At 32.6% G+C, this 9,530-nt stretch overlaps 1 protein-coding gene across 2 annotated transcripts; it reads left to right on the forward strand.

Annotated features, from left to right (window-relative positions):
- Nucleotides 1-2,263: 2,263 nt before the first annotated feature.
- Nucleotides 2,264-9,180, forward strand: LOC133819078 (acylamino-acid-releasing enzyme). 2 transcript variants are annotated; one of them, XM_062252239.1, is made up of 18 exons: nt 2,264-2,452; nt 2,808-2,983; nt 3,116-3,425; nt 3,578-3,799; nt 3,875-4,093; nt 4,204-4,278; nt 5,145-5,283; nt 5,579-5,730; nt 5,804-5,886; nt 5,971-6,092; nt 6,189-6,267; nt 6,409-6,586; nt 6,829-6,889; nt 7,015-7,137; nt 7,504-7,701; nt 8,457-8,525; nt 8,748-8,824; nt 8,905-9,180. In XM_062252239.1, exons 1-18 carry the CDS (start codon nt 2,307-2,309, stop codon nt 8,966-8,968), a joined length of 2,493 nt encoding a protein of 830 aa, XP_062108223.1. In that variant the 5' UTR covers nt 2,264-2,306; the 3' UTR covers nt 8,969-9,180. The 2 variants fall into 2 exon arrangements, with proteins under 2 accessions (XP_062108223.1, XP_062108224.1); XM_062252240.1 differs by lacking the exon at nt 2,264-2,452 and adding an exon at nt 2,563-2,705.
- Nucleotides 9,181-9,530: the final 350 nt, after the last annotated feature.

Raw genomic sequence — 9,530 nt, forward strand, 5'->3', positions numbered from 1 at the left:
TTCTAAAAATCACAATCAAAAGTTATTCTAAAGGTTAACCATAATCCCTTTTATAACTCCTTAAAAATTACATTTAAAATTTAAAAATTAAGAAAAAATCTAATCGCTGGCAGCGACCACCAAGAATCACCTCCATTTTCTTCCCTCCTCCATGGTATTTACCCAAACCCTAGCCAAGCCCCTTGCCCCTGAATATTGCTAATAAAAATGTTCTAAAAAAAGCTTCATATCATCTCAGTGACAACCTCGCCGTCACCAAAATTGGGCACGAGGCAAGTATCTTTGACATATATGAGAATGGGGCAGCGACTTCAACCTTCGGGCATGGTGGTCGACGACGACCTCATGACCACAACAGGGAAGGGTCCTTTGATGGAAGTGGGGAGTTTTTTGGTTTTTCTTTTGTTTAAACCTATAAATGTTAGATTTGATTTTGTAATTCCATATTAAAGATCTCAAACCCAGATCTTAAATACCAGTCACATGAGTGAGGCAGAGGGTAGATGCAGAATGAGAGGCGGGAGTGAAATGGAGATTGATTTTCATTTTAATTTCTTGTTTCAGCTCCATACACGATTGCTCTTCTGCAAGAAGAAGAAGAAGAAGAAGAAGATGATGATGATGATGATGATGAAGGAGGCACTTTGAAGAAGAAGATGGAGGTTGATAGATTAGGAATAGGATTAGGGTTTAGGTTAATTAAGTTTTATATTGTTTATTTTAAATTATGTTTACTAAATGAGACTATATTTTTTAATAAAAATATTTATGTTAATTTGTTATTATTTAAAGTAGTTTTTAAAAAAAATTATATTTAAAAACAATTTAATTAATTTTTCAATTAATAAAATCTAAGGGCATTTTGGTCATATTCAATAAAATTGGGTCTAAGGTATTATTTTGATAAATTTTGCAGAACATAGGGTCTGAATTGTCATTTAACAAAACAAATAGTCTAATTAGTAATTTTTGCACAATAGAGAGTCCAAAATGATATTTACCCCTTATATTTTCTTGTTTTAAATAATGTTACATTAAATAGTTTATTAATGTGCAATTAATTGTTATTATTTTTAATCCAATAATATAATTATAGGACATATTTAAAAAAAATTAAAATTATGAGAATATATTTTTAAGATAATTATTTTATAATGACTTTATTTTAAACTTTATCGGTAGAATATACTTTTATACATATACATCTAATTTTATAAAAATGATATAATTATATATTATTCACTAATAAAATTAGCGTATAGGATTAGGACTAATATAATACAAGGGATTATTTTATACCTCTTCTTTTTATTCAATGTTTAATTTCTTTTCTTTCTTTCATTTAATTTTTTTTTGTCTAAATTTATATTCTAGAGTTCTTTTCAAACAACAATAATTTGTTGCGAATGAATAAATTGGTACTCAAATATATGAGAAGATTATAAAGTGATACAACCACTATTATAAAAATAAAGTTAGAACGTCGTAATCAGTTGCTGAATAATTTTAAGCGAATAGTTCAAGTTGGTTAAATAATAATAATTAAAAGAAAAAAAATAGGTATTTGACAAAATAGATATATATTTTTGGGCTTTTCCACTGCAATCTCCATTTTTGAGTGTATTATATATTTTATTTTAGTATTTTTGAAACATAAATAGTTATAATCTTATATTTTTTTTTATAATAATGTAGATTATAATTTATTGCATACGTGATTATTTTTTTATGAGTTTAGAAAACAATTTGTTTGAATTTTATTTTTAATACTATAAATTATAAAATTTTTGCATGATGTAAAAATAACTACAATACACACTATTATAAAAAAAAAAATTTGAATTATAACTATCCGAAAATAACAAGAGTGCACCAATATACTAAAAAATAGTGTGTGCATTGAAAATTTTCCTAATATTTTTTTAAAATATTATTATGCAACCAAGCCTAAGATGTTGTAAATTATAGCTTAATCATTAGAGGCATAATAAAATAGCTCTTGAAATTCAAAATGGTGAACACACTTCACCCTTCGCGTTTACTTGGTATGATTTTAAAATTTGAGTAATGATATATGCACTATTAAAAAAGAATTCCATTTTAAATAAACATATTTGTGTGCACATGTATTATTCTTAATTTTTTTTTTAAAAATAGTACAACACAATGGAAACTCAACAAATATAAACCTCATAGATGAATACAAGACCCTTGAAAAAAAAAAGAAAAAGAATACATAATTTGCCAGATATTATGTATATAATAATTAAAGAATGAGGATTGTTGCATGAGAATCTTTTCTCTGAATGGCTGGGGCACTACAACGCTTACTCAACTCGGCTTGGCTTGTTAGCTTCGTTTCTCCACGATTAGGATTAGCTTCCTCGCCTTTTTATTATTCATCTCACTCACACTCACTCACTTCCACGCTCAGATTCCATTCTCTCTATCCGTAAGTCCTCTTTCTCAAAATCATATTCAAATTCTTAACGTTGGAACTGCTTTTGTTGATAATCACTTGATGGGCATCCACAACTGGTCTCTTTGAATTTGATTCATTTGATATTTCTTCAGCATAGCTATAGATTTTATTGGGTTACAGTTGGTTTATTCAACTTCTGTCTAAAAAACCAGTTATAGGACGTTCTTTCAGCCTCATCTTGATCTTTTATCTCGTCCTGGAGAATCAAAATTGGTTTTTTATGGTTTGGTTATGTGACTTGAGAAATTTTAGTATGAAATATTTTCCGATACAATTTGGATGTCCTAAATTGATACTTTTGTTTTTTTTTTTGTTTTTTCTGCAGTAAAAGATTGCCAAAACTATTTGCTATGGAGGGTTCTAAAGGGGATTCAGGAAAGGATCTGCCATTGGGGTTGGATGCAGAAACTGAGGAAGAATACGCTTTGCAGTCTAAGCTACTTCAAGAATTTACTAGCATCTCCAACATTGATAAGGCATGGACTTTTAAGTCTGGCAGCGGTATGTATATATATATGCTCGTGTTTTTGTAACACATGTTAGTGAAAATCATTTCTTCTATTTGGTCCCTAAACTCACTTGTCACTACCTTATTGCTCTGAGCACTATTTGCACACAACTTTTTTGGTGCAGGGATAAACTCCCAGGCAATGGTTTTAGTCAGTCAGCCTAACCTTTTGGCAAATAAGAGGAGAAAATTTATTCTTTCCACTGAAATTTCAAAAGAAAGTACCACTTCTGTGAACTTTCGATGGGCCCCCTTTCCTGTTGAGATGACAGGAGTTTCTGCAATTGTGCCATCGCCATCCGGTGCCAAGCTTTTTGTTGTTCGGAATTCTGAAAATGAATCTCCTTGTCAAATTGAAATTTGGAGTTCATCTCAGCTGGAGAAGGAATACCATGTTCCCCAATCTGTTCATGGTTCAATATACACAGATGGATGGTAATTTAACATGTAAACTTATTGTCTATTTGAATTTAAAGCCAGCTTTATTTTGTATTTGGTGTCTACATTGTACAATGTTCTCTTTTGTTTATGTATGAATTCATTGTTAAGTAGCTAGTGCTATTGGTGGCTGTCTTGTAATGATATAGGTTTGAGGGCATTTCTTGGAACTCTGAAGAGACTCTCATCGCTTATGCTGCGGAAGAGCCATCTCCCACCAAGCCAACATTTAACAAGCTAGGCTATAAGAAAGGCGGTTCATCGGATAAGGACTATGATAGTTGGAAAGGACTAGGGGAATGGGAGGAGGACTGGGGTGAGACCTATGCTGGAAAAAGGCAGCCTGCACTTTTTGTCATTAATATTAATAGGTAAGCACTGATGTTTAAAGAAACTACTAGTATCATTTTATTACAGACTCATTTCCTACATTTTATGTTTTGAAGTGGTGAGGTACAAGCTGTTAAAGGAATTGAGAAATCCGTGAGTGTTGGTCAAGTTGTATGGGCTCCATCAATTAGTGGATCAGATCAATATTTGGTTTTTGTTGGGTGGTCTTCAGATAAGAGAAAGCTTGGAATAAAATACTGCTATAACAGGCCTTGTGCATTATATGCAATCAAGGCGCCATTTTATGAAACGAAAACCAATAAAGATGACCATAAGTGAGTTGCTTTTGTGATGTACATATTTTTACATTATCTTTCTCAAATCAACTGTTTAATGTTTGTCTTGGGTTCTCCTAAAAACGTTGTGTACTTTTCCTACGTTTTAGAGATAGTTTAACTGAAGATGTGCCTGCGGTCAAGCTAACACAAAGCATAAGTAGTTCCTTTTTTCCACGGTTCAGGTAGGTATTTATCTCATATTTCTGATTATACTAGATTTAGATTTCTTGTGCACATGCTATTGTAGTTCAAAGAAGATTATAAAATATTTAGGTATTTACTCTGTTACCATGTTTTAAGTTCTCCTAATTGAAATGCAGAAAATTTAATACTCTGCAGGTCTATTAGCTTTTTTTTTTTTTTGAGTGATGGATGAAAATACTACTAATTTGATAGAAATATCTGCAAAATATCCATATAAAAAGGAAAAAAAATGGAAAATTCATGTATATCATGGATATTTATAAAAAATATATGAAAATTCTTTGAGAATTATTAACAGATTTACTAGTGTAGAATTAAATTAATTTTTTTCACATAAAGTAGGATGCCTATTAATTTATAGGGCGTAGATTAAATATTATACGCAATTTTTATAAATTAGTTATCAACTCAAAACATCATTAACATTGAAATACAAATATAATAATATGTTAGATTCATCTTTAATTAGAAAACACCAATACCAAAAATAACTCTTAGAGATTCAAAAGTATTAGGAATACTATTTTTGTCCTTGTTTTGAATTGTGCTCTTTGTTGTAAATCGGGTTCTTTTGTGTCTTGATACTTGTATGGTTAGCAGTCAACCTTTGGTGAAAAATAAGAGGAATAATTGCATCAATCTTGTAGAAATTTTATTTTCTGCTTGTATCGATATCTTTTTTAGCATCTTTAATTTAATTGAGAAACATTTGCCTCTTTGAGTTTGGTACATCTTTTGAAAAATTGCATTGTATCATGAGTATCTTCTTAACTGCCTTGAGTTGTAGTACTATATTCACAGTAATGGAAAATTTTATTTGAAATATTGCCGTTATCTTTTCCAGCCCAGATGGAAAATCCCTTGTGTTTTTATCTGCACGTAGTTCTGTGGATTCTGGAGCACATTCAGCGACCGAATCCCTTCACAGGATCGAATGGCCAACAGATGGAAATCTGTCCTCATCTTTGAAAATTGTTGATGTGGTGAGATCTTGATTTCATGGCTATTTTTCACCAACTCCACAGATTGATTCAAACTAGTGAATTGTTGCTGGTGCAACCATTGTTTTCTTATGCTTGTCCATTCAAATACAAGCAGTCTGAAGTACTTGTTCGTTATTATGCTGGTCACACTTATGCCTTCACGGTTCAAACACCATTCTACATACTGAAATATACTATATCTGATAGGCATGTGTTGTTTACTAAGGGTTCTGTTTCAGTTTGGTTCATTTTCTAACTGAGTTTCCTTGTCTACTATTCAATGTATTCATTGAAGATTCCTGTTATAATGTCTGCTGAAGATGGTTGCTTTCCTGGGCTTTACTGCTCAAGTTTCCTGAGTAATTCATGGCTTTCTGATGGCTGTACAATAATTTTAACTTCCATCTGGGGCAGTAGTCAAGTGTTACTTTCTGCAAATGTATTAAGGTAACTGTACAACTGTTTATGACTTTTCTTGTGTTGTTTTATACAATACTTATGCATTTGAATCAAATCACAGTGCAGAAGTATCGCGTATTAGCCCTACAGACTCCAGTTTTTCGTGGAATCTTCTTGCATTGGATGGAGACAACGTTGTTGCAGGTATCATCGAACGCTAATATTTAAAACTACCTAGTGTATCAGTTGTAAAAGCGAGCTTATACTTGTACTTGTTTGACTTTGTAGTTTCTAGCAGTCCAGTAGATGTTCCTCAAATCAAGTATGGGCATCTTACTGTTAATGAAACTAAGAATGCTACATGGGATTGGTTAGATGTATCAAGCCCCATTGTTAAATGCCCTGAGAAGGTCTGTTTATTTTGCTTGTAATATTTATATATATTTTTGCATTCCTGAGATGATGCCAGTTGATAAAAATCAAACAATCATATGGTTGATCTTCAGGTTAAATCTTTGCTGTCAAATCAGCAGTTTGATATTATGAAGATTCCAGTGAAGGATGTGTCTGATAGCTTGACCGATGGTATTATTATTACATGCCATAATAGACTACAGAAGTTCTTTATTTTTGGTTGATGTGTTTCAGACTAATGTCTCCAAGATGAATCATATGATAGTTTTGTGAATGTTAATTGCAACTTCTCTACTCTTTTTAATATTCTAGGAGCTAGGAGACCTTTCGAAGCAATATTTGTGTCCTCCAAAACTAGAATAAACGATTCATGTGATCCACTGATTGTAATGCTTCATGGTGGTCCTCATTCTACATCATTGACTAGTTTTTCAAAGTCAATGGCATTCCTCTCTTCAATTGGATTCAACTTGTTGATTGTCAATTATAGGTAAGATTTTACACCTTGTGATTGTAACAGCTTGAGACTCAAACAAGGGTTGCATTAACTTGATATGATTTGTTCATTACCTTGCTTGATCAATTTTAAATTCTTCAGCATTTGGAGATGATTATATCCTTGGAAGGGCCTCATCTTTCATTTTATTTTCCTCCTTAAAATCTATATTACTGCATCAACTGCTGGAATGTACTAAATGATTCATGTTTTTTTAACATGCTAATTTATTTCAGAGGATCCTTGGGATTTGGTGAGGAAGCTCTGCAATCTCTACCAGGCAAAATTGGGACCCAGGTGCTTATTATTTATCCATTATCATATTAAATTAAGTTCTTAACAGTTTTATATTAATTATGTTATGTCTATGAAGTTTTAATTATTTATGTAAGCTCTTAATATCTTAAGATTATTCCAAACAGGATGTCAATGATGTACTCACGGCTATAGATCATGTCATTGACCTTGGAAAAGCCGATCCATCAAAAATAACTGTTCTTGGTGGTTCCCATGGTGGCTTTCTCACAACCCACTTAATAGGCCAGGTATGTTAGTCATTTGAATCTATGACTACTCTCATCTCTGTTATAATCTCTTTTTTATTTTATTTTTATTCATTATTGTCTACACTCCGGCGGTCTATAAATTCTGATTCTTGGGATCTTGTTAATGCTCTTGCAAGTAGAATTCCGATCTTTGATGCTATTATGAGGGCTGCTGGCATCTCTAAACATGTCATTTCTCTTCTTTTGTTTTCTTGTTTCTTTCTTTCTTTCTTCATATACAATTCATGTGTCTTTTGTGGGTTGGAATATTTGCCGAGTTTCTCTGCAGCATGCCTACATTTGTATTCTCAAGCGGAAAAGAGTTTCAAGTAAAAAATACATCTCTTTGTGTCCTAAATGCTGCAGGCACCGGAAAAATTTGCTGCTGCAGCAGCAAGGAATCCAGTTTGCAACCTTGCATTGATGGTTGGCACATCTGATATCCCAGACTGGTGCTTTGTAGAGACCTATGGAAGTGAGGGGTTAAACTATTTCACTGAAGCACCTTCAGCTGAACACTTGATCGCCTTTCAAATGAAGTCTCCTATTTTCCACATCTCGAAGGTATGGCCTTTTGCAGACTAGGAGTTTTCTGCTACCATTAATCGAACTCATCAAGATGCGAAGGCATTCAAAATATTAAAACTTAGATGCAAACATAACCTTCTTGGTACACAAATGAAACTGCATTCATGAACCTCTCATCATTAATTGGCTACTTGTTTGCCATAGAAAATCGATGGCTGCACATGCCACTAACACTAGTAAGTAGTATGGGTGCTTTCTATTAACAATTGTAGTAATGCGCCTGACCAAGGCTTGATAGCAATATTGTATGAAAGACAAGAAAAACTAAGTCTTAATGCTTGACAAGTCATATGCAATCTTGGGACTGGCTATGGGATATTCTATGCTGCTCCAAATTGGATTTTATTTTTGATGAAACCTTGAAAGCGTGGAGCATCAAAGCAATGACAAGCTTGCTTCATGAGTCTCACTTCAATCAAAACAAGTAGCTTAGAACTGATTTCCATCACCTGGTCCCTTGACCATACTTTTGTGAGACCAATCAATATTCAATAACAGTCAGCTCATAAGTCCCAACTAATTTTTCTTTGAAACTGGGCTCCCCTCCTATCCTACAATATTTGAGAAGCAAAAAACTATAAGAAGTGCTATGTAGGTGCCTAAGAGGGCTCAAATCTTATGGAAGCAAATTATATGCTTGACTGTTTGAGTTATCCTCTCTTAGGTTCAACATTTTAATATTTTTTGGAAAAAAAATATTGGATATTCATTCTATATGATGATCTGTGCAGGTCAAGACACCTACACTTTTCCTTTTGGGTGCCAAAGATCTTCGAGTTCCAATTTCAACTGGATTGCAAGTAAGATATCATGTTCCACATCTAAATATAAGAACTACACAGTGACTTTCATGCTACTTTTATGGTCCAATATAAGTAAATGAATTATGAATCGACATGGAAGCTCTTGCAATCTTTCATCTGTATCTGCATCTGCATCTTTAAGAGTAAATCGGATTAAGCAATTTGACATGATAGTATTTATGCAATTATCATTGATGTTTATGAAATTACGATTCGCAGTATGCTCGAGCACTAAAGGAGAAAGGAGTTGATGTCAAAACTATCGTGTTTCCTAATGATGTTCATGGAATTGAAAGGTAAACCAAGCAAAGTCACCAACTAGTTTGACATCTTAATCAACTTTTTTAGCAGTCTAATGAAATTTGTTCATCTGCAGGCCACAATCTGACTTTGAGAGTTTTCTAAACATTGGGGTTTGGTTCAAGAAGTACTGCAAATAAACTTGCTCTCTGATTTGCTTTACACCTGAGTAATATTTGGCACACAGTGGTTAAAATAAAGTACAGGTGTATTATTTGAAGGAAATTTAGGACTTGGAATAGCTGTAAGCTTATCACCAAATTTGACCATTTCTTATTAAGGTGATATCTATATGTCCTATTCCATCTTGTAAAACATTCTATCTCAATAATGTATATTCTTTTCTTCTTCATATATGTGACACTATTTCCTACTTGTTACCTTCTGTTACATCACACTTTTATCTTATCTTTATTTGTAATTTTTCAATCTCAAAAGCAATAAAAATATCAATTGTACTATTTTTCTCACATTATTTACCTTTTAATTTTATTTCTTTGCCTTCTTGTGGAATCGAGCGCCCATCTATACTACGACTACTCCTAGTAGAAATTACATTTGGGCATTAAACACCATTATATATATATCTATATATATATTATTTTCTTTGAGAACTTTACATCTTTCACATGTTACCTTTTTTTTTTCTTTTGAATAACACCATCCTCGAGCTTCTTCGTTGAACACCTAAATTTTTTTTCT

This window comes from Humulus lupulus, chromosome 2 (assembly GCF_963169125.1).
Source record: "Humulus lupulus chromosome 2, drHumLupu1.1, whole genome shotgun sequence".
Classification (NCBI taxonomy): Eukaryota; Viridiplantae; Streptophyta; class Magnoliopsida; order Rosales; family Cannabaceae; genus Humulus; species Humulus lupulus.

Coding starts and splice junctions, on each gene's coding strand:
- LOC133819078 (XM_062252239.1), top strand. CDS start 2,307: ATGGCTGGGGCACTACAACGCTTACTCAACTCGGCTTGGCTTGTTAGC. Junction 2,984..3,115: donor GACTTTTAAGTCTGGCAGCG/GTATGTATATAT, acceptor TTTTTGGTGCAG/GGATAAACTCCCAGGCAATG. Junction 3,800..3,874: donor TTTGTCATTAATATTAATAG/GTAAGCACTGAT, acceptor TATGTTTTGAAG/TGGTGAGGTACAAGCTGTTA.